Here is a 25302-nt window from a genome sequence, read left to right as displayed (position 1 = left end):
AACTATAACATACTGTATGTGGAAGCTATAACATACTGTATGTGGAAACTATAGCATACTGTATGTGGAAGCTATAGCATACTGTATGTGGAAGCTATAGCGAACTTTATGTGGAAGCTATAGCATACTGTATGTGGAAGCTATAGCATACTGTATGTGGAAGCTATAGCATACTGTATGTGGAAGCTATAACATACTGTATGTGGAAGCTATAGCATACTGTATGTGGAAGTTATAACATACTGTATGTGGAAGCTATAACATACTGTATGTGGAAGCTATAGCATACTGTATGTGGAAGCTATAGCATACTGTATGTGGAAGCTATAACATACTGTATGTGGAAGCTATAGCATACTGTATGTGGAAGTTATAACATACTGTATGTGGAAGCTATAACATATTGTATGTGGAAGCTATAACATACTGTATGTGGAAGCTATAGCATACTGTATGTGGAAGCTATAGCATACTGTATGTGGAAGCTATAGCATACTGTATGTGGAAGCTATAGCATACTGTATGTGGAAGAAAAAAAAGCATTGTATGATGGAATAATGAATGTAGTTATTAACCCATTGTTTCAAAGACATTTGAATAAATGGATATGAATAAGTCAGTGTGTTCTGGTTTTCTGTGGTCTGGTTTTTACATGATGAGTGGATTTGGGTTATTATACGAGTGGGGAACGTAAAAGTGAAGATAACTGTTTATTTTGTATTCACCTTTTTCCTCATGACGCCCGTCTCTCCCTTCAGGCGCAGGTTGATCTCTTTCTCTACCCGTAGCTTCCTCTCGTACTTGATGCGGATGTCCTGGATCTCCCGGTCTCCGTCCTCCTCCATCTGCTTCTTGGACTCCTCAAACTCCCTCATCTGCTGCCTGGACTCGTCCTGACACTGAGAGACACACACACACACACACACACACACACACACAATCAGAACTCAGATACACAAATATGATAAGCTTTAAAGAGGGGCTGAACTTGGCTTTTCCAATAAAAATGATGGTGATATCTTAAGTAAAAAAAAATTTTATAAATACAACCTTCCCATTTTGCCATTAAGTAACATCATTAACAGACCAATATTTAAATATTTATTTCCTTCATTAAGAAATGCAAGAAGCCACGAGCAAGAGCTGTTTTGCAGGTGTGATTTGACTTTGGTGTGTTATATTCGCTATAGCCTACAGTTGTGTGTTCCTTTTAACCCACCGTAGTTTAAATATCCAAACAACCACAGTATCAACCGCGTGACGCAGCATGACAACGTGAATGTGATAGATCAAGAATTCCAAGCCCCAAGTTTCCTCTTTTCTAGAGTAGTATCTTTGATGACAGTTTGTGATGGAGCTTGGCCTCGTACAAGAGGGTGAGCTCCTCCAGGGTACATCCTAGCCCCATCCGCCCACCCCCAGACACCCCTTCCCTACCCTGTACCCTTCCCTCACCTGGCCCAGCATGAGCATCTTCTCCTGTCGCTTGGCTTCGTAGAAGAGGGTGAGCTCCTCCAGGGTACATCCTAGCCCCATCCGCCCACCCCCAGTCCCTACCCTGTACCCTTCCCTCACCTGGCCCAGCATGAGCATCTTCTCCTGTCGCTTGGCTTCGTAGAAGAGGGTGAGCTCCTCCAGGGTACATCCTAGCCCCATCCGCCCACCCCCAGTCCCTACCCTGTACCCTTCCCTCACCTGGCCCAGCATGAGCATCTTCTCCTGGAGCTTGGCTTCGTAGAAGAGGGTGAGCTCCTCCAGGGCGCGACCCTTGCTGTCCTCCATGGCCTGCAGCTGCCGCTCATAGCCCTCCTGCATGAGCTGCGACTTGAGCTGCAGCTCCTGGTACTTCTCGTACTCCAGCATCAGCTTCTGGTTACTGGTCGACTCTGGGGAATGACGAAGATGATGACATGGCGGCAGGTGTTAGAGCTTTGGGCCGGTAATCAAAAGGTTGCTAGATCGAATCCCCCGAGTTGCCATGGTAAACATCTGTCGTTCTGCCCCCTGAGAACAAGGCAGTTAACCCACTGTTCCTAGGCTGTCGTTGTAAATAAGAACGTTTTCTTAACTGACTTGCCAAGTTAAATAAAAAATATATTTAAAAAATTCCTCTAACAGATGCCTTTACCTTAAACAGTTTACACCGTACGGTGTGGCCCATGCAGGAATCAAACCCATGACTCGTGAAGGGTGTGCGTGTATGAGTGTGTAAATGTGGCACTACAATACGAGGCCCAGCAGGGTTATTGAATACAAAACTTGATCTGAATGTTCTGTTGTAAAGTATTAAGAGGTTACATTCAGCTAAGGTCATAAGGTTTCAGAATATTTCATTGATTCTTAAGACATTGCATTCACGTGTGGTTACGTAGATTTTTTAAAATGTATTTCTCTCTTACCGAAATCCTGCTGCTCTCTGGAGTGTTTCTCCACGACCTCCCTCGTGACCTCCAGGTGGGACATTTCCTGCTTCTCTTTCTCCGTTTTCAGGACCTGCAACACAACAGATCAGCCCTGGGTTCAATTTCCTTCATCAATTAACGTTTGCTTTAGCCTGCCTTGTAATTTAAAAAAAACGTTTTCTATTGGTTCTGTTGAAACAGGGAAGCTCAGTCAAGCCCAGATAAGTGTATTCGGAATGATTTCAAATAGTATTTGAAGCCAGGTCCGCATGTATATGTATATAAACATATAGGCTGTGAATATGCATGTCTATATCAGCACAACAGACGGACCACGACCCTGAATGAAGGGTTCTCTCAAAGGAAAATGTACTGAGTGTTGACATACAAACATCTGCACATTTGTCCCATACCAGGTGCCGCAATAGAGTAAACAGTAATGATTGTTTGTGAGAAATAAGCAAGAGTTGAGTGAATCTGTTTTTAGCAGGCTACTTGAAGAACAAACATCTGCTTTACTATAGGAGATTTAGTCGGCACAAAGCGCTCGTCTAGCTTCTTTACTCATTGGAAAACAGATATCTGCTTTCCTATAAGAAAATCATAAATTGGCATTAATACTTGTCACATTTAAGTTTGCAAACATTGTAAAAAAGAAATATATATATATATATAAATATATATATACGTATATCATTAGTAAAGCCGCATACAAACATGGTCTCTTTCTTGAGTAAGGTAGCTCCAAAATACAGGTGTTTCAGGCTAGCTCAGTGCTTTCTGTAATGGTGGGGCAAGCCAGCAGAAAATCCGAAGCGTAGCACTGTGATTGGCTCAGTGTTCTGTCACTCATGGGGACACTACGTCACCGCCAAGTCTAAGGGTAGACTTAAAAAATTCTAGCCTCTTGGGTGCTGCCATAGAGTTACATTAGAAGTGCCAATCCAAGAAGGCTCAAGATGTTCAAGGCTCAAAGATACAATTACGTCAAATCACATATCTACCGTAGTTTTGATTGGACTGATCATGTCAACATCATACTTTCAAAATCTTAGCAAGTAGTCATCATCATGAATCAAGTTGACAATCTACTGGCAAATCTTTTTTAATTCTTGTCATGGAAAATAAATAATGAAGAGAAATTATAGATGAAACATATCGGTGCTCATCGGCCATTGGACATAAACATTAAACAACAAGTTGGAAATTGGAAATTCAACAATGAGTGGTTTGGTAGGAATCAGTGGCTAACTGCAAGCATTGCAAAAAAAATCATTAGCCTGCTATTCAGTGGAGTGGCTGTGTGGTCCCAAGTCACAGATTAAGGGTCTCTTTTCCTAGGGTCTCTTTTCCTGCGCCCAAAACAACTGTAAACTCGGAACTTCAAAATCTGGCTTTAGTGGGTTCAAGACAACTGGGAACTCAGGTAAAAACGAGCTACGACTGGGAAAATAAGTTTTTAACTTTCATCCGACTCGGAATTGTAAATCGGGAACTCAGGCATCTTTCAAGAGCTATGACCTGAAGATCACTGACGTCATCATGATTCAACCTTTTTTTATTTTTCGGAGTTCCCGGTTGTCTTGAATGCACCATAAATCCAGAGAATGCCAGACTTTGATGACAAAATTTGCCCACGAAGGACCACCGCGTCACCTTCCTGTTCAAGTGAGCCGAGCACATCAAGGTGAGTCCAAAAATGTCCCGTATGCTGCTGCATAAATGATGTAATATTGGGGAGATATGTATAGTATAGCTAAGAAAGTAATACTAAGTGGGATATTGTGTAGTAAGATGTTAGTAGCCCATGTGCCTCACCCTAATAATTTGGTCTATTTATCCGTCTTAATTTCACCTACTGTTCTGACTTGGTGGTGCACATGTAGCCTATAACCTGTTTTTAGGAAATGTAGTCATCGAATATTGTAAGAGCTTTTATTGTTTGCTTATATACCCACTTTATTTATCCTACGGTTCTGACTTGGTGTACAGGGAGAACACTGTAAGAACAGACCATGTTCTGAATTCTGTCGCTGTACATTTCAAAAGTGCTGAACAAATAGTTATACTGACTACGTCTGTCCTAGCTCGCTCATGAATGTCTTAATCAAAATTACAGATTGCCTCTTATCCGCTTGTCGTCCCCCTATGCCATAGTTTGTACATCTCAATTGTCAGTAGAAACCACATTTGTTTAAGCAAGGCAGCCATATCAGCTATGTTTTTTTAAAGTCAGTAAATGAGGCTGAATTAACTGTTTCGCTGCCAGACAAGGCTCCGTTGATAGCCATGTGTAGCAGTGGTATAGTGCAATTCATGTATTGTTTAGTGTTATGTTGTGTAGTGGCTTTGCTGGCATGCATCCCACATCTATTTTTTTCCCCACCGAGGGACATGCTAAAATACATGATAAAATCGCCACTGGTTGTACCTGGTTTTTGGTCTTGAGGGACTCGATCTCTTGGACAAACTTCTCTGAGAGGTCCTTGATTTTCTCGTTGTAGTTCATGTCCTTCAGACGCAGCTGGTACTCATTTTCCATCTTCAGCTCCTCCACACGGGTCTTCAGCTCCATCATGATCTGGTTCTGTTACAATAGAATAAAGTACAATATAGTAGAATAGAACAGAACAGAGTAGAGTAGAACAGAACAGAGTAGAGTAGAAAAGAACAGAGTAGAACAGAGTAGAGTAGAACAGAACAGAGTTGAGTAGAACAGAGTAGAGTAGAACAGAGTAGAGTAGAGTAGAGGAGAATAGAAGAGAGTAGAATAGAACAGAACAGTAGAATAGAAGAGAGTAGAATAGAACAGTAGAATATAACAGTAGAATAGAATAGAACAGTAGAATAGAACAGAACAGTAGAATAGAACAGTAGAATAGAAGAGAGTAGAATAGAACATTAGAATAGAACAGAACAGTAGAATAGAACAGTAGAGTAGAATAGAACAGTAGAATAGAAGAGAGTAGAATAGAACAGTAGAATAGAACAGTAGAATAGAAGAGAGTAGAATAGAACAGTAGAATAGAACAGAACAGTAGAATAGAACAGTAGAATAGAAGAGAGTAGAATAGAACAGTAGAATAGAACAGAACAGTAGAATAGAACAGTAGAGTAGAATAGAACAGTATAATAGAAGAGAGTAGAATAGAACAGTAGAATAGAACAGTAGAATAGAAGAGAGTAGAATAGAACAGTAGAATAGAACAGAACAGTAGGATAGAACAGTAGAATAGAACAGTAAAATAGAACAGAAGAATAGAACAGTAGAATAGAACATTAGAATAGAACAGTAGAATAGAACAGTAGAATAGAACAGTAGAATAGAACAGAACAGTAGAATAGAACATTAGAATAGAACAGAAGAATAGAACAGTAAAATAGAACAGAAGAATAGAACAGTAGAATAGAACAGTAGAATAGAACAGTAGAATAGAACAGAACAGTAGAATAGAACAGTAGAATAGAACAGTAGAATAGAACAGTAGAATAGAACAGAACAGTAGAATAGAATAGAACAGAAGAATAGAACAGTAAAATAGAACAGAAGAATAGAAGAGAGTAGAATAGAACAGTAGAATAGAACAGTAGAATAGAAGAGTGTAGAATAGAACAGTAGAATAGAACAGAACATTAGAATAGAACAGAAGAATAGAACAGTAGAATAGAACAGTAGAATAGAACAGAACATTAGAATAGAACAGAAGAATAGAACAGTAGAATAGAAGAGAGTAGAATATAACAATAGAATAGAAGAGAGTATAGTTTTTTGGGGGACAGAGAGGAAGGCAATGCATGATCAAGAACAACAACCTAGACTACGATCCAGTTAACCATTTACATGCACCTACTAGAGGCATGGTACTCAAAGCATTAGTAGCAATGGGCAAACCAGAAGTAAATCAAAAGACATGCAAGTCTCTCATGTTTTAACTGTATTTTCTCTCTCCCGTATGTCGCCCTCTTTTTCTCCATAGTCCATCATGGCCAGTACCTTCTCCTCCAGGTCTGACTTGGTGATGAGGATCTCCTCAGCGTAGGTGATGTCCTTGTCTCTCTTCAGGCCGCGGCCCTCCTTGTCTATGATCTTCCAGATGAGCAGGCAGCAGTCCTCAGACACCGTCAACAGGTACTGGTCGTCAAACGTGATCACCATCTGAGTTGGGGACAGGGTAATAATAAGAACACCTTTTATTTAAGTGTTCTAGGTGGTACCTCCTTGTTTCATTCCATTATGAAACACTTTCTCCTTACTGAACAAGACCAACGTGATCATTATTTATATTTGTTCATTCAGTAGACTTTATTGTACAATGTACAAGTAACTACCAAAATAAAGGAAACACCAACATAGTGTCTTAAGGTGTTGTTGGGCCACCAGGAGCCGTCAGAACAGCTTCAATGCACCCTGGCATAGATTCTACAAGTGTCTGGAACTCTATTGGAGGGATGGATGCGACACCAGTCTTCCACAAGAAATTCTGTCTCAGACGCTGCTCCAGAATCTCCCATAAGTGTTTAATTGGGTGACTGAGACACACCCTTTAAACCCCCTGTGCTCCTTTGACACCCCTCTTTCAAAGTCACTGAGATCTCTTCTTCTAGCCATGGCATTCAATATAATGGGCATCTGGACACTTTTATACATGACCCTAAGCATGATGGGATGTACGTTGCTTAATTAACTCAGGAACTACACCTGTGTGGAAGCAACTGCTTTCAATATAGTATGTATCCCTCATTTACTGAAGTGTTTCCATTATTTTGGCAGTTACCTGTACATGCTGGGGTAAATCCACTGGAGAAATGGGAGCAGAAATGAGAGAGGGCTAAACAACCACACATGTACGCTCAAAAAAACACTTTACAGTTGTCTTGATTTGATTTGCTTTCACTTGAAATGCCAGAAAAGTCCTAGCCTGGCCCGAGATATCATAGATCAAGCATCAATTGATCTGCAAGATTTGGACATTCCTAGATCTGTTGGTGCTGTATGGTCAAATTTTACTGTAGTCGTTATTTTCATGGCAATGATCAAAAGAGTTGGCATGACAACACAAACAGATCTTTCAGGTACGCCACAATTGAATGTTCTGGGATTGGGCGAAACATCACATCACCTTGGTGACAGCTCCTGAGTGGGCCTGGTACTCGATCCAGTCTTTCTGTGTGGATAGAGGGTACTTGATGGCCCTGACAGTCCCGATGGAGGTCCCTGCGAAGAGCACCCGTCCCGACCGGGACATAGCGATGGTGGTGTAAGCCACGTCGTCCGCTGCCACCTCCCTAAGGATCTGAGAACAGTTTGTCACATTGGTACAAAGCACAAGGCCGGTCCCAGATCAGTTTGTGCTGTCTCGTCAACTCCTATGGTCATAGTTGGCAAGGCAGCACAAACAGATCTGGGATCAAGCTAGTACACCATGTCATTCAAACTAGGGGCTTCTTCTCCTCACAGTGGCGAAGCAGAGGGAGAGGAGGGAGAAGGGGCTTCCTCTCCTCACAGTGGCGAGGCAGAGGGAGAAGAGGGAGAAGGAGCTTCCTCTCCTCACAGTGGCGAGGCAGAGGGAGAAGGGGCTTCCTCTCCTCACAGTGGCGAGGCAGAGGGAGAAGGGGCTTCCTCTCCTCACAGTGGTGAGGCAGAGGGAGAAGAGGGAGAAGGGGCTCCCTCTCCTCACAGTGGCGAGGCAGAGGGAGAAGAGGGAGAAGGGGCTTCCTCTCCTCACAGAGGCGAGGCAGAGGGAGAGGAGGGAGAAGGGGCTTCTTCTCCTCACAGTGGCGAAGCAGAGGGAGAGGAGGGAGAAGGGGCTTCTTTTCCTCACAGTGGCGAGGCAGAGGGAGAGGAGGGAGAAGGGGCTTCCTTCCCTCACAGTGGCGAGGCAGATGGAGAGGAGGGAGAAGGGGCTTCTTCTCCTCACAGTGGCGAGGCAGAGGGAGAATTGACTTCCTCTCCTCACAGTGGCGAGGCAGAGGGAGAGGAGGGAGAAGGGGCTTCCTTCCCTCACAGTGGCGAGGCAGAGGGAGAAGAGGGAGAAGGGGCTTCTTCTCCTCACAGTGGCGAAGCAGAGGGAGAGGAGGGAGAAGGGGCTTCTTCTCCTCACAGTGGCGAGGCAGAGGGAGAGGAGGGAGAAGGGGCTTCCTCTCCTTACAGTGGCGAGGCAGAGGGAGAAGAGGGAGAAGGGGCTTCTTCTCCTCACAGTGGCGAGGCAGAGGGAGAGGAGGGAGAAGGGGCTTCTTCTCCTCACAGTGGCGAGGCAGAGGGAGAATTGACTTCCTCTCCTCACAGTGGCGAGGCAGAGGGAGAGGAGGCAGAAGGGGCTTCCTTCCCTCACAGTGGCGAGGCAGAGGGAGAGGAGGGAGAAGGGGCTTCCTTCCCTCACAGTGGTGAGGCAGAGGGAGAGGAGGGAGAAGGGGCTTCCTTCCCTCACAGTGGCGAGGCAGAGGGAGAGGAGGGAGAAGGGGCTTCCTCTCCTCACAGTGGCGAGGCAGAGGGAGAAGAGGGAGAAGGGGCTCCCTCTCCTCACAGTGGCGAGGCAGAGGGAGAGGAGGGAGAAGGGGCTTCCTTCCCTCACAGTGGTGAGGCAGAGGGAGAGGAGGGAGAAGGGGCTTCCTCTCCTCACAGTGGCAAGGCAGAGGGAGAGGAGGGAGAAGGGGCTTCTTCTCCTCACAGTGGCGAGGCAGAGGGAGAAGAGGGAGAAGGGGCTCCCTCTCCTCACAGTGGCGAGGCAGAGGGAGAGGAGGGAGAAGGGGCTTCCTCTCCTCACAGTGGCAAGGCAGAGGGAGAAGGGGCTTCCTCTCCTCACAGTGGCGAGGCAGAGGGAGAAGTGGGAGAAGGGGCTTCCTCTCCTCACAGTGGCGAGGCAGAGGGAGAAGTGGGAGAAAGATGAAACTGGGCCAACATTCTGCACATTTTCTCATCGATGAAATCATAGAAATGGATCTCTGTGGATGAGACATTCAATCTAAATGCAGTTTTCTACTCCCAAAACTACAATTTGTTACAAACGCAATTACCTAAACTAAGTTTTGTAGACTTGTTATCTATGGAACCATCCTTAGCTGAGGGTATAACCTCCATCCCACCTGACAGTCTTGGATCTCCTTAAGGGTACAGTCTGTCCCCACGGCGAAGATAGTCTTGGCATCGGGCGAGATGGTGACACCAGTGTAGCTGCAGGACTTCAGAACACTCTCCGACTCGCGCTTACTGTTCAGCGTGTTCCACTCGTACACGGCCCCGTCCATCCCGCACGACACCAGGCGACTGTCGTCCGTGCTCCACACGATGGCCCGCACCTGACAAACATCATTTATACACAATAACAAGTCAGACAGCAGGGAGATGTAGTAGTGACAGTCAGCTGGGTTTCATACATAGTCTCTGAGGGAAATGATGTTTGATGAGTATAGGACCATAGATTTTCCTGTTCAGGGAAAACACACCTTTCCATTGTGGCCCTTCAGATTTAAGAGGTTGTCAAATGTAGTGGAGGAGTAGATGTGGATGAGGTTTCCGTTGACAGCAGCAAACATGTGTCCCCCATGACTGAAAACACACTAGGAATGGAGAAACACAGACAAGCAACAAGACCTGGCTTATTATTCCATTGACCGCAATACAACATTCATTCATTTAGTTCAACTGGCAGTATCTATAGTGAAGTTTATTTTGACATGGAGTACCTGTAACCCACACATACAGTACCACACACACCCCACCCCCACCCCCACCCCAACACCAACCCTTCCCCCACCTCTCTGCAGCCCCTGACAGTGAACTCCTTGAAGGTCCTAACATCGTCGATGAGCAGGTTCATGAGGCGCAGCTTGTCGGAGAAGCCCACCAGGATGAAGAGACCAGAGGGGTGCAGGGCCACGCTGAAGGCCTCTTCCTGGAACTCCTTATGCAGCTCCAGCACACTGACACAGACAGGAAGAGAAGACTCTCATGTAGAACACAGCGTTAGTAGAAACCTGTTGTTGATTGGCTATGCTCCAGGAGGAGTAAATTAGTACTTTTTTATATAAATCTATTTGGTGTTAATCATGCTTTGGAGCCAATAGGAGATTTGCACTAACGTTTGAATTGAGCGTAGGTTTCCCAAGAAGGGTGACCACATTTAAAATACTCAAATGAGGGACAACCAGAGTGTAGCCTAGAGTAACAGTCAAAGCTTGGACACGCCTACTCATTCCAGGGTTTTTCTTTATTTTTACTATTTTCTACATTGTAGAATAATAGTGAAGACATCAAAACTATGAAATAACACATACGGAATCATGTAGTAACCAAAACAGTGTTAAACAAATCAAAATATATTTAAGATTTTAGATTCTTCAAAGTAGCCACCCTTTGCCTTGATGACAGCTTTGCACACTCTGGCATTCTCTCAACCAGCTTCATGAGGTAGTCACCTGGAATCCATTTAAATTAACAGGTGTGCCTTGTTAAAAGTTAATTTGTGGAATTTCTTTCCTTCTCAATGCGTTTCAGCCAATCAGTTGTGTTGTGACAAGGTAGGGGTAGTATACAGAAGATAACCCTATTTGGTAAAAGACCAAGTCCATATTATGGCAAGAACAGCTCAAATAAACAAAGAGAAACAACAGTCCATCATTACTTTAAGACATGGAGGTCAGTCAATACGGAAAATGTGCAGTCTCAAAAACCATCAAGCGCTATGATGAAACTGGCTCTCATGAGGACTGCCACAGGAAAGGAAGACCCAGAGTTACCTCTGCTGCAGAGGGTAAATTCATAAGTGTTACCAGTCTCAGAAATTGCAGCCCAAATAAATGCTTCACCGAGTTCAAGTAACAGAGACATCTCAACATCAACTGTTCAGAGGAGACTGTGTGAAACAGGCCTTCGTGGTCGAATTGCTGCAAAGAAAACTCTACTAAAGGACAACAACAATAAGAAGAGACTTGCTTGGGCCAAGAAATACGAGCAATGGACATTAGACCGGTGGAAATCTGTCCTTTGGTCTGATGAGTACAAACTAGAAATGTTAAGGTTCCAACCACCATGTCTTTATGAGACGTAGAGTAGGTGAACGGATGATCTCCGCATGTGTGGTTCCACCGTGAAGCATGTAGGAGGTGTGATTGTGCTTTGCTGTTGACAATGTCAGTGATTTATTTAGAATTCAAGGTATACTTAACCAGCATGTCTACCTAAACATTCTACAGCGATACGCCATCCCATCCGGTTTGCACTTAGTGGGATTATCATTTGTTTTTCAACAGGACAATGACCCAACAAACCTCCAGGCTGTGTAAGAGCTATTTGACCAATGAGAGTGAAAGAGTGCTGCATCAGATGATCTGGCTTCCACAATCACCCAACCTCAACCCAATTGAGATGGTTTGGGATGAGTTGGACCGCAGAGTGAAGGAAAAGCAGCCAACAAGTGCTCAGCATATGTGGGAACTCCTTCAAGACTGTTGGGAAAGCATTCCAGGTTAAGCTGGTTGAGAGAATGCCAAGCTGTCATCAAGGCAAAGGGTGGCTATTTGAAGAATCTCAAATATATTTTGATTTGTTGAACACTTTTTTGGGTTACTACATGATTCCATGTGTGTTATTCCATAGTTTTGATGTCTTCACTATTATTCTACAATGTAGAAAATAGTCAGAATAAAGAAAAACCCTGGAATGAGGAGGTGTGTAAATTATTGGTGTTTTAATTTGTTGATAAAATGCGGGACATGACTGTTTGGTTGCGGGACGCAGAACAATGGGCCAAAACACGGGACTGTCACGCAAAATCTGGGACATATGGTCACACTATTCTCAGGTTTTGTCCTACAGTATGAATAGAATGGAATGAAAACCGCTGAAATATGTAATCTAGGGACAAGAGATGTACACTGATGGATAACACAGTCGGGGTCGATTCCATTTCAATTCGGTCAATTCAGGAAGTGAACTGAAAATTCCCATAGAAATTTTTCCCATTGAAAAGCAAAGAGATAATCTCTTACTTGGTCTCAAAGTTCCAGATGCGTACGGAGTGGTCCAGGGAGCATGTGGCGATAAGGGGCTTGCGGATGCAGATGGACAGACCTGTGATGATGTTGGAGTGAAACGAGTGGGACAGGAACTCAAAGTGGGCTTGCTCCCCCTGGTGGACAAGACAGAGAAATTGAGCTTAGTGCAAGAGACACACAAGCCTTTCAACGTCCCAATTCTCTACTCTTCTGCTCAAAGTGTGCACTTGTTAACTTACTTTCATACACCAATCCAATTATTTGAAATGGAAAGGGGAGGAGTGTACAAGTGCCCATTACGGGTGAAAGGATTGTCTAAAGGGAGACCAATATGGTCAATACACCTCACCTACACATATCCACACTCAATCTCAGGCTCTCAACTATATTCCTCTGGATTGGAAGGAAGGAATGATAGTAGGTAGGATAGAAGAACAAAATAAAGAAAAGGAGCATTTGTACCTAACCTAACCTAACCTGGACCTAATCCAACCTGGACCTAATCTAACCTAACCTGGACCTAATCCAACCTGGACCTAATCTAACCTAACCTGGACCTATTCCAACCTGGACCTAATCTAACCTAACCTGGACCTAATCCAACCTGGACCTAATCTAACCTAACCTGGACCTAATCCAACCTGGACCTAATCTAACCTAACCTGGACCTAATCTAACCTGGACCTAACCTAACCTAACCTGGACCTAATCCAACCTGGACCTAATCTAACCTAACCTGGACCTAATCCAACCTGGACCTAATCTAACCTAACCTGGACCTAACCTAACCTGGACCTAATCTAACCTAACCTGGACCTAACCTGGACCTAATCTAACCTGGACCTAACCTAACCTAACCTGGACCTAATCCAACCTGGACCTAATCTAACCTAACCTGGACCTAATCCAACCTGGACCTAATCTAACCTAACCTGGACCTAACCTGGACCTAATCTAACCTGGACCTAATCTAACCTAACCTGGACCTAATCCAACCTGGACCCAATCTAACCTAACCTGGACCTAATCCAACCTGGACCTAACCTGGACCTGGACCTAATCTAACCTGGACCTAACCTAACCTAACCTGGACCTAACCTAACCTGGACCTAACCTAATCGAACCTGGACCTAACCTAACCTGGACCTAACCTGGACCTGACCTGGACCTAATCTAACCTGGACCTAATCTAACCTGGACCTAACCTAACCTGGACCTAACCTAACCTGGACCTGACCTAACCTGGACCTAATCTAATCTAACCTGGACCTAATCTAATCTAACCTGGACCTAACCTGGACCTCACCTGGACCTAATCTAACCTGGACCTAACCTAACCTGGACCTAACCTAACCTGGACCTGACCTAACCTAACCTGGACCTAATCTAACCTGGACCTAACCTAACCTGGACCTAACCTGGACCTGACCTGGACCTAATCTAACCTAACCTGGACCTAACCTAACCTGGACCTGACCTAATCAAACCTGGACCTAACCTAACCTGGACCTAATCTAACCTGGACCTAATCTAACCTGGACCTAATCTAACCTGGACCTAACCTAACCTGGACCTAACCTGGACCTAACCTTACCTGGACCTAACCTAACCTGGACCTAATCTAACCTGGACCTAACCTAACCTGGACCTAACCTGGGGCTAATCCTGCTGACTGCGAGCCCAGCATGATTTAGCATATAATGTCATAGCAGCTGTTCACCTTGCACACATCCATATGGTCTATATTATATACCAGGGGTTCTCAAAGTGGGGTCTGCATCCAGATCTCAACATAAAACAATAAAAAATAGGTCTGTTTGAGATTCAAGTTGGAGGCAGAGAAGGCTGGGGGGAGGAGCTTCAGGAGGTTGGGCTCATTATAATAGCTGGAACGGAATAAATGGAACGGAGTTTCCATATGTTTGATACTGTTGCATTAATTTCCTTCCAGCCATTACTATGAACCTGTCCTCCTATAGCTCCTCCCACCAGCCTCCTTTCCCTCAAACTTGTATCTCAAACAGACCATTTAAAAAATGCTTGCTAGGATTTCATACTGCCTTGGCTGAGCTGGCCAATCAGCAGTCTACTCACATTAATATTTTTTTATGACCGGTATACCCAAACACCATTCTGTTGTTGAAGTACACCCACAACATTCTGTTGTTGAAGTACACCCACACCATTCTGTTGTTGAAGTACACCCACACCATTCGGTTGTTGAAGTACACCCACAACATTCTGTTGTTGAAGTACACCCACAACATTCTGTTGTTGAAGTACACCCACAACATTCTGTTGTTGAAGTACACCCACAACATTCTGTTGTTGAAGTACACCCACAACATTCTGTTGTTGAAGTACACCCACATCATTCTGTTGTTGAAGTACACCCACACCATTCCAACACAGAAAAGTAGCTTTTTAAAATACTTAATTATAATTTTTTTTAAGAAAACTATCACTCATATTGTCATTAATTATAGGTCATATTTCACAGAAATCTGTAAACACTGGACAGTTACTTAAATACTTAAAAAAATGTAAAAAACTGCAGAGTTCTCTCTCTTCCCCATGACAAAATGTGCAGAATTACAGGAAATTATCCTGAAAACTGCTAAATGTTCTCTCTGATCCCAAGAGGAGGTCCTTTAAAATGTTCCTTCCCAGAGACGTGGTTCTTCCGGCGATGAACTGCCAAAGTCATAGTAAAACTCCTTGTATGCTATTTTGACCTCACTCGAGTTATGATTATGAGTTGGGTTCCTGATGAATTGGGTTCCTGATTAATTTTCTAAAACAAAAGGGATCTCCAGCTCCCCTGTACTATACCTTTAGGCCTATATTTTCACTATATCACTGCTCACCTTGCTCATCTCAGCAGAGGACAGGGTGATGCTGTAGAGCTGACCACGGTCTGTACTGGTGACCAGGGTCTCCTCTGACGGGCTGATACACAGTGTGACCATCTCCTGCTGCTCCGCATGGCTCGGCTCGTTGCTGCACGGGTCTGCCGGGATCTGACACACACACACACACACATTTCAAATGAATGAGACCACCACCTCCTGTTTTGTTCATTATGAAGTCAAGTTATCATGTTCTCCAAACATTGACATTACCCTGATCTCCCTAGTCTTTCTGTAGTTGTCCTTCTCCTCTGTCTTCTCAAACAGACACACGGTCCCTGGGCCGGCAGAGCAGGCAAAGCCCTTAGAGTAGGACGTGATGGCTGTGATTCTGGGCATACGGGCTGGGGCTGCCCCCTCGGACTTGACCTCTGGCTTTCGCCTCTCTAGTTGTCTGTGCCGTGAAAGGACAGTCATTTGTTATCCATTTGAGAATTAAATCTGTTAATGATTAAGATCAGACAGTCCAATTGTCAATGGGGTAAGTGTGGTAGGATTCCCCCTGCAGGAAGCATTCCTACAGACAGGTAGCCTAGCAGTTAAGAGCGTTGCACCAGTAACAGAAAGGTTGCTGGTTCAAATCCCTGATCCGACTAGGTGAAAAAAATCTTGTCGATGTCCCTTTGAGCAAAGCACTTAACCCTAAGTTGTCTGCTAAGTGACAAAAAAAAGACATTATTCTAAATAGCTGCTAGTGAGCTGCTAGTGCTGTAAAAAAAATTACTACGTTGTCATTGCATAACACTTTGATAAATCAGAATAGTCCAACCTTATGAATAGAATGGGCTTGGAAGCAATTTGACTAGTAAACTCACGGGTACACTCTCAATGGATTGCCATGGTAATGTAGAATGTTCATTCAAATGATGCTGGATTGCCATGGTAATGTAGAATGTCAATTCAAAATGATGCTAACTGATGTGGCTCATGTATTTTTTGTAATAGATGTGGTAAAGAGGTCAATGGAATGCACTGTGGAGGATAGAAGGACCAAAATGTTTGATTGATTGATCGACTGATTGATCCGTCATCCTGTCTGACCTGTCTGCCTCCTGTGTGGCAGGCTTGGTGGTGACGCTCATCTCCCAGCGCAGGTCACCTGACTCGAACACCAGCAGCCTGCCCGTCTCTGTCCCCGCTATGACACGCTCCTCGGACATCCAGGTGTGCGACAGGAAGTTATGGGACTCCAGCTTAAGGAAGTTGGACTGCTTCAGGGCGCCCTCAGCATAGCGGAAGAGCTTGAAGACCCCATTGCCGCTCACGCAGATCTGGGTGTTGTCCTGCGGGTTAAAGCTGACCTGGGGGTGATGAAGATGAAGACGATGATGATAGGACTTTTGTATTTATTTATTGGACCTTTATTTAACTAGACAAGTCAGTTAAGAACAAATTATAATTTACAATGGCGGCCTAGGAACAGTGGGTTAACTGCCTTATTCAGCAGAAGAACGACAGATCTTTTACCTTGTCAGCTCAGGGGATTCAAACTAGCAACCTTTCAGTTACTCGCCCAATGCTCTAACCACTAGGCTGCTATATAGTTGTTCAGTGTGTGTGGTTGAGTACTTTATGCTCTGTGCTTGACTTGGACTGAAATAGGTGCCGGTACTGTTTATTTAGGTGGAGGAGCTCCACAACACTTGTGAGCTAATATTCTATGAGAGGAACAGGAGCTCAAGCAGTAGTAAATCGGAGATGCCGATACTCCGGTGAGCTCCTTGCCCATGTCAAGCAAGGTGTGTGTGTCAGTGTGTGTTCGCGTCCACAAGATATCCACAACTGTACCTCAAAATGTCACACTTTTCTTTTGTTTTAATTTCACCAGGATAAAATACCATCATGAAGTAGAGACCCACTTCTCCCCCCTCTTCTCTCCTCTCTTCTCTCCTCTTGTCTGCCTATATCTGTCACACCCACCTGGTTGATGGGGTTGGTGGACCCTGTCGTCTTCACTGAGGCCATGACCTTCTGCTTCTCCCACATCCAGTAGAACAGGGTCCAGTCGGGTGCTCCTGCCTGCCCTATCAGGTACTTGGAGTCGGGGGAGAAGGCCATGGAGACAAATTCCAGCACGGGGACCTCTCCCCCACTGAGCACCTTCCTCTTCCGGCTCTGCTCGTGCTGCAGGTCATACACGGTGATGGTGCCCTTCTCACCACGCTCTGACACGGCCAGGTAGCGGCGGTTGGCGCTGATGGCCAGGGCCTGCATGCCCTGGCTTTTCTCTGTGCCTATGAGGAAAAATGGAGGGGTAGTGCACTACATAGGGAATAGGATGCCATTTGGGACAAACACCTAATGTTGTACATGAGGTTTCGGTCTTTGTCATTTTCATTGAATGAAGTATACCTTTACTTAACCCTCCTGCTGTGTTCCAGTTTTCTCTCTGAAAAATGTACTTCATTTAATCTGATTGTCATAAGGATCCATGACTTTGTCCACACTGGACATCTAAACACACAAAATTCATTTGGATGATTTTCATAAAATGTTGGGTGTTTTATTTAACTTTTGTACACCTGTGGTGTTCCCGGTCAAAAATGGCCGGTCTTTAGAAATGAATGGGTGAGACTACAATTAGTGTATAAAATGGATTCCCAGACCCCCACATGGATGTGTGTTTGAACACACACACACACACACACATCACTCCCCTTCTTGGCTTCCATGGCAACCCCCACAGGGACCTTTCCCTAATAGAATCTTTCCCCCATGGGAACCACACCTGTTGGAATTCTCACAAACAATCGCAACATTGTTTCAATAATATATAGAACTTTTCTCTCAGCTCTGGTATATAAAGCTTTTTTGAGGCCTTGCGTGTTCATTTGCTAAATTGTAATTACTTCGCTACTATGGCCTATTTATTCCCTTACCTCCTCACGCCATTTGAACACACTGTATATAGACTTTCTTTCTATTGTGTTATTGACTGTACGTTTGTTTATGTGTAACTCCGTGTTGTTGTTTGTGTCGCACTGCTTTGCTTTATCTTGGCTCAACTGGCCTACCTGGTGAAATAAAAAAAATAAAAAACGTGAGGCTCTTGATCATGACACTGGTAAGGAGAGAATCCTTGTTAAACTTTGACACAAAGTAGTCTGTGATAAATAACACAAAATGTTTTATCTGAGTATTTGATAGTCAAAATAATCCATACATTATGACTTTTTTCTTACTCAAAAACGAGTTGTATGAGCTCAGATCAATTAGGGCTACAGGCCATAAATAGCGAATAGAAGTTAAAAAGTTCACAAGAACTTAAGCTGATAAAAAAAAGATCTAACAACATTAGGTGATAATATATGTATTATTGTGGATTTATAATCAGCTATAATGGGAGCGGTCATTTTGGACCGGGAACACAGAATTAATTCATATGAAACGAACACAACAGGAGGGTTAACCAGACAAGTTGATTGAGAACACATCATTTTCCAATAAACTTAGCTAGCTAACGAAACGCATATGTACACTGCAGGAGAAAATAAGTATAACTAGCTAAAAATGTATACTGTTATCATTTGGGAGCAACTACCTGGAATGAACCTCTGCCATCTCTGGTCAATGTTGTAGCGTACACAGTTGTTTCCGCATGGGAAGATGACCGTCTGCTCATCGAAGTAGCAAATATTATTTATTACTCCTGTCCGCAAACCGAAGATGTAGTGACACTGGGCTACAACCGAAGCCATTGTTCAATCCGGTAACCCGTTATTAAAACCAACTGTTCTAATGTCTGTAAGACAAAGCACACAAATTTAGCTAACCAGTCATACAGCCAGGCTAAATTAGTTTGCTAACGTTAGCAGTTAGCGTTATAGCTGAGCAAGTTCTGTTTGCAATTCAAGCTAACTGTTTAGAAATAGAGACAACACACTCTCTGGCATTGACACTAACCTGATCCGTAGTTGAAACTTTGCAAAGAAATTAATATTAGTTGTCAAGTTTAGATATGTGAATCTGTCTTTCTAAAAAAAAAATTTTTTGTGCATCATGTTTTGCAGAGCGGACGTGTTCCTCTAGTGTGTTTGGTTACCAAGGATACGTGAAGCCTGAGCGATACCATAGCAACCATGGAGAATGACGCGCAACGCTGGACCATTGGATGGCGCCAAATACTGAACCTTCTCCAGATGCGATTGGCTTTGGCATTTAAATCATATCCAAGTACTACTTATCATTTTAATATCAACATCAACAGTCATTTTTCATTACACATTACTGTAACACTGTAGGACAATTTTATGCTCAAAATTAATCCATTGATCTGTGGTGGTTTTTAAACTCCCAACACTCATCTGTGACACAAGACTGTATTAATATTCATGTATGCATAATGTCTGTTGTAAATTAGCTTATCCACCCACTGGCCGTTTGACGTCTGGAAAAAAATATAATGAATCAATACATTTTTTTGTGACTTCCTTATATTCAATATTCCCCGTGTGAAGGTTGGTGTAATGTATTGCTTGTCTGAATTTGGATCAACATTTAAGAAATACTAAGAGCAATAAGATCAGGCTAAAAGTACAACGCAATCTTAAAACTATAAGCTATTCCTTATGTACAAATGTGATATTAGCAATGACACTGTGTTCCTGTTTTTGCCATTCAACATTGAATCCATATAGATGTTCTCCTGGTCCAAGAGCCACTGTAATAGAAAAGAAATTGGACGTGTTGAGTTTGACTGGGTCTGACAGTCAACTGAATCCCATGAAGCACCCAGAGAGGCTTTACAAAGAGAACTTCTTCTTATGTGTGCTTTACACTAAAGAAAACGGCATCAAATCACAAAGGCCTTTTCCACGAAACCAGCTGTTTAGGAACACGTAATGACAACAGCATTGATTTTTTGTTATATATTTTATTTCATGAACAACCGCAACATGGCTGTGAATATAATACAACTGAACTGACTAATTAACTGAATGAGGAAGAAAACATTGTTCCTGATAAAGACAATATATTTTTTTTTTTTACAAATATGAGATTATATTTGACTATCACAAACTGCTATAAATATGACTGTTAAAAATAATTAATTAAATAATTAAACAAAAGTAGCTTCTGTAAAAAGTAAAAAAAATGTCACCCCCCCCCCCCTGAAATGATAGCAGATTATTGTTGTGTTGTTGTTCTTTTATCCAATGGTTGTTATTGTGTGTACAATGAGAATTGAAACCCCTGTGCATAATGAACTACAAGGTGTAACAAGGTAAAAAATGTCAACAGTGACTTAGCTAAGTCTTTGGTGCTGTATAATTGCACAACAGAAAGGGTAAATATGATTTTTCTCAAGTGGATATATGATGTTAGGATGCTAACCACATGACCTTCGCCCTCACACAGTGTTCTGGGAAGAGGAGGCATTTTCCAGTGAGCTGCTCTCTGACCCTTGGTTGCTATGGGGATGTCCACCTGTAGTAGGAGAAAGGAAAGACAGGGCGACATTGTGAGCCAATCGAGTTGTCTACCTCAGTTAACACCAAGTGTGGTCAGAGAATGCATTTATTTAATTTAACTTTTATTTAAAATAGGCCAGGCAGTTTAAGAACACATTCTTATTTACAATGACGGAATACCCTGTCCAAACCCGGACAACGCTGGGCCAATTGCACGCTGCCCTATGAGAGCCCCAATCATGGCCGGTTGTAATACAGCCTGGAATTGAACCAGTGTCTGTAGTGATGCCTCTAGCACTAAGATGCAGTGCTTTAGACTGCTATATATATATATATGCCAATAATATCTGTAAGAAAGTGAGAAATATAATACAATTTTGACCGGTCTCTTAATGTCCCACTGTTCTGACATTATCAGTTGTTACATCCTCTGCAGCATTTAGGCCTCAGTGGCAGAGCAAGTGGTCTCTATGACATTATACATTATCCACTAACACAGTATGATTGCCGGCAACAGCCACAAAACACACGTACTTGTTCCATGTTCTCTGTCCTTAGGTAGAGAAGGCTGTGGTGACGGATGCGACCTCAGAACCAGCTCGTCCAGGTAACTTCCAGGACGAATGTCACTGCCAGAGGGGTGAGGGGCAAAGAATGGCACTCTGCCACCCTGGGTGCAAACCATACACATTCACATACAAGCAAACGGGCTTCCATCCATTTTGTCAGGGTTAATTTTCACCAAAATAGCTATACACTGTCATGGCATAGTATGGATCGCAAAAAATATATATTCATCTGTCATGTCATAGGTATAATGTAATGTCCTCAAAGTGTAAAGCCCATTTTGATAGCACATTTACTTCATTATATTTATATATATTAATCTGTCATGTCATAGGTATAATGTAATGTCCTCAAAGTTTAAAGCCTCTAAGTTTAAAGCCCATTTTGACAGAACATTTACTTAATTATATACTTTTAAAATTCTAATGCTTTTTGGTCTTACGTTTATAGGACCTGCCTCAGGAGGGTAGTGCATCGGGCCAGGTGCTGGAAAGTGAGGGAAACCCATTGGACCATTTCCGACCTTGAAAGGCCCTGGTGGTGGCAGCGGCATGTTCACCAGAATGGCTGGGCAAGCTGCGTAGGCATTGGGGTAGCCTGAGAAGAACTTAAAGGGGAACTGCATGGCCACCATTTCTCCAGAGTACATGTCTCTCTGACCGCCAACCTCCGCTATAACATAGTCGCTGGGGAAATGTGGGCCGCCTTTGTGGATGCGAAGTAAAGAAAGAAAGAAAAAATTTAAATGCGAGTTTGTACATACAGCATTATGTGTAGGCTACATAATCACTAACACTGAAACTCATCCCAACAAGAGAACAAAAAGGCGCGAAATTAGAGCTCTGAAATTCAATAGCAACCTAACCATGTTAGCTACCCAGTTAACAAGGTTTATCAACAATATTAAAATATATATCGTTTTAAAAAAAAATGTTATTTATTATGTTTTTCAAGAATGTAACGTTAGCTAGCGCTACAAAAAAACACATGCATGTTAAATGAATGTATTCAACAAAAGATTGATCCACTTACTTCGACTCATCGCTGAAGACGCATCCTGAATCCCACTCCAAGGCGCCCCGTAACTACCGTCTTCACCGCCATGATCACCACCTCCAGGGGTGGACTTTCTCTGCGGTTCATGAGTGATCCATGGGCCATGGCCATCTTTGGCAGACTTGTCGGGGACCTCCATCTCCGCATAGGTCCTACCGTATGCCTCTTCAACCCGTTGTGGTGGCATCTTGATGACTGTCTCTGTACGTGTTCCGGGGCCAGGAAACATCACTCCAGATGTGTCGGGCAGATGTGCGTTTTCCACCCGGCCGCTCAAAGTGCCATCAACCGGTGTATCACTGGGCCTTGACCAAGTCAAATTAAGTGCTGATTCTTCTTTGTTAGTTTTCTTGATCCGTCTTTGAAATGCCATTATTTTCGTTCTCTCTGCAATCAGAGAACATTTCCAACAATTGCATTTAAGAAATGGACACTGTCCCGAATGTCCCTTGAGTTGAACAATGAATCCATGATTTCTGCATCTGGCACACTTTGGGTTTCGTGGACTTTTTTGCGGTTTGTAAACATTTGACATGATTAATTCTACTTAGCTAGCTAGTTATCCGGCGATCAAGAAGGCCTGCAAGTCAAAGCGAAAGTTAAACCCCCCCAAAAATGGCTTAATTTTCCTACTGATTGTGTTGCTAGCTATGCTTGTCACGATCATGAGCTTTCAGTCAAGAGGGGTTTCACTCAGGAACAACACAATTTAATGCGGCGGTGCCACGTGACGTGAAACCTTGTATCTATTTGGGCGTGGGAATAGTTTACAAACGTTGTTCACAGGAGCCTCGTCAATTCATTGTAAAAAAACAAAAAACAAATGTAATTTAGAGTTTCAGAATGGGCTCATGCATGCTGGTTTTGCACGCAATGTCTTATCAATGTGGAATTAAATGTAAAACACTATATTTAACACTATACTGTAAATAGCACTACTATTTGTAAGATGTATTAATAATTTATACATGTTTTAATTGTATTTAAAATACCAGCAGAAATGGCTATTTTTCTTCAAATAAATATAAACCTTATAACATTTTTTAAAGAAATCTGAGCTCACAGAGTATAACATTCTTAAACTAAGGATATGAAAAGTTACACCACACATCCCATTTGTCAACCATAAAATAGACTACTAATTGCCTAATAATGAGGCGTCTTCAACATAAAACGTCAATCTTTATAAAGTGTACACTTGCTAGTGTCTGGTTGTATGTGTTGCCAAGGTGATGGGGGAGAAGAGGTTGTGATTTATGATGGTGTCACTCAGCTGCCATTAGGCTGTCTATGCTCGGCTGCACAGTGCACCACTGTGTCACGCTACATCAGTCAGTTCAGATGTACACCAGCCTCCTGGCTCTGAGGTTCTGGGCGTGAGACAATCCCAAAACCACTGAATAGTATCCAAGTGTGAGTGATTGAAAAGTACAGAACAGTGCTTGTAAGGTAGCAGCGACTGTGGCGTGTACATGCAAACACTATACTTTATACATTACATGAATAGCCAACCGGGGCTCAGTCTACATGTGGACTTGATGGTAAGATCAAATCAAATGTATTTATATAGCCCTTCGTACATCAGATGATATCTCAAAGTGCTGTACAGAAACCCAGCCTAAAACCCCAAACAGCAAGCAATGCAGGTGTAGAAGCACGGTGGCTAGGAAAAACTCAATAGAAAGGCCAAAACCTAGATTATACTGCACTGTGTTGCAAGGATGCTGCTGCTACTGAATCATGACAATACAACATGACAATGTTCTGTAAAAACACAGGAGTATAATTACAATACTGCAGTGCATCCAAACTCAAAACAACAGTTGTGTTAAAGGGGAATGATGAGGTTCAGGATACTTACTGTACACGGGGTCCTGTTCCAATAGTATTCTTTCTGTGACATACAGTAGCTTTCACCAGTTATCCAATGTCAGAACAGTGATCATTTAAAGGAAGGAAGGAAGGATGGTTGCATCTCAGAGTATTCTAACAGGGTCCATGGTGTTCTCTGGAAATGACATCATTGACTGGATATAAAGTGACAGATGCAGATCAACCAGTTTTCAACTCAGCCGAGACAGCCCCGCCACCGTCATCTCTCACAGCATTGGTATAGGCTGTCGGAATAGAGGCATTGGTATAGGCTGTCGGAAGAGACTAGCATTGGTATAGGCTGTTGGAAGAGACTAGCATTGGTATAGGCTGTTGGAAGAGACTAGCATTGGTAAAGGCTGTTGGAAGAGACTAGCATTGGTATAGGCTGTTGGAAGAGACTAGCATTGGTATAGGCTGTTCGGAAGAGACTAGCATTGGTATAGGCTGTCGGAAGAGAGGCATTGGTATAGGCTGTCGGAAGAGAGGCATTGGTATAGGCTGTCGGAAGAGAGGCATTGGTATAGGCTGTGGGAAGAGACTGGTATTGGAAGAGACTAGTGTTGTTATAGCTCTAGCCTCCCCAGTCATGAAGCTCCCAGAGTGTCTGTATGGCACTAGACAGATGTGTCATTTCAAGCAGTGGTGGAATAAGTACTCAATTGTCATACTTAAGAAAAAGTAAAGATATCCTTAATAGAAAATGACTCAAGTAAAAGTCTCCCAGTAAAATACTACTTGAGTAAAAGTCTAAAAGTATTTGGTTTTAAATGTACTTAAGTATCAAAGTAAAAATATAAACCATTTCAAATTCCTTATAATAAGCAAACCAGTCTGCACAACAACAAAAAACGGACTGTTTTTCTTTTTATTGACACATAGCCTTTGGCACAGTCCATCACTCAGACATAATTTACAAACAAAACATGTGTTTATTGAGTCATTTAGATCAGAGGTAGTAGAGATGACCAGGGATATTCTCTTGATAAGTGTGTGAATTGGACCATTTTCCTGTCAAAATGTAACGAGTACTTTTGGGTATCGGGGAAAATGCATGGAGTTAAAAGTATATTATTTTCTTTAGGAATGTAG

At 43.0% G+C, this 25302-nt stretch overlaps 2 protein-coding genes across 5 annotated transcripts in view; both read right to left on the bottom strand.

The window, feature by feature from the left end:
* The window catches only part of cfap57 (cilia and flagella associated protein 57), a 38777-nt gene extending 19446 nt beyond the window's left edge, over positions 1–19331 (bottom strand). For 3 of the 4 annotated variants that reach the window (XR_004205865.1, XM_031807284.1, XM_031807286.1), the window contains exons 1-16: positions 19208–19331; positions 18846–19046; positions 17225–17538; positions 16346–16605; positions 15518–15698; positions 15263–15415; positions 12390–12529; positions 10157–10322; positions 9846–9959; positions 9486–9698; positions 7523–7696; positions 6397–6558; positions 4834–4989; positions 2400–2493; positions 1696–1886; positions 726–899 (exon numbers count right to left, since the gene is read on the bottom strand). Coding sequence is in view for 3 of the 4 variants with exons in the window: in XM_031807284.1 (XP_031663144.1) it covers positions 726–899; positions 1696–1886; positions 2400–2493; positions 4834–4989; positions 6397–6558; positions 7523–7696; positions 9486–9698; positions 9846–9959; positions 10157–10322; positions 12390–12529; positions 15263–15415; positions 15518–15698; positions 16346–16605; positions 17225–17538; positions 18846–19002 (2649 nt within the window). In the remaining variant the exon portion in view is untranslated. Of the gene's footprint in view, positions 1–725; positions 900–1695; positions 1887–2399; positions 2494–4833; positions 4990–6396; positions 6559–7522; positions 7697–9485; positions 9699–9845; positions 9960–10156; positions 10323–12389; positions 12530–15262; positions 15416–15517; positions 15699–16345; positions 16606–17224; positions 17539–18845 lie in introns of all 4 variants that reach the window. The other variant, XM_031807285.1, reaches the window with a different exon arrangement.
* Positions 19332–20269: 938 nt separating this feature from the next.
* On the bottom strand, positions 20270–23019 carry LOC109880919 (doublesex- and mab-3-related transcription factor 1). The gene is made up of 4 exons (XM_020473094.2): positions 22315–23019; positions 21725–21987; positions 21250–21385; positions 20270–20731 (listed from the first exon to the last, which is right to left on the bottom strand). The coding sequence occupies exons 1-4, from the start codon at positions 22871–22873 to the stop codon at positions 20655–20657; spliced, it is 1035 nt and encodes a 344-aa protein (XP_020328683.1). The 5' UTR covers positions 22874–23019; the 3' UTR covers positions 20270–20654.
* Between the last annotated feature and the right edge of the window lie 2283 nt (positions 23020–25302).

This window comes from Oncorhynchus kisutch, linkage group LG27 (assembly GCF_002021735.2).
Source record: "Oncorhynchus kisutch isolate 150728-3 linkage group LG27, Okis_V2, whole genome shotgun sequence".
Lineage (NCBI taxonomy): Eukaryota > Metazoa > Chordata > Actinopteri > Salmoniformes > Salmonidae > Oncorhynchus > Oncorhynchus kisutch.
This window is presented reverse-complemented; position numbering and strand designations above follow the sequence as displayed.

Excerpts from the sequence above, each read along its gene's own strand:
- LOC109880919 (XM_020473094.2), bottom strand. The coding sequence starts at position 22,873 with ATGTCAAATGTTTACAAACCGCAAAAAAGTCCACGAAACCCAAAGTGT. Across the intron at positions 21,988-22,314 it reads GTCTTCAGCGATGAGTCGAA|GCGGCCCACATTTCCCCAGC; the intron begins GTAAGTGGATCA and ends GCATCCACAAAG. Across the intron at positions 20,732-21,249 it reads GGACAGAGAACATGGAACAA|GTGGACATCCCCATAGCAAC; the intron begins GTACGTGTGTTT and ends CTCCTACTACAG.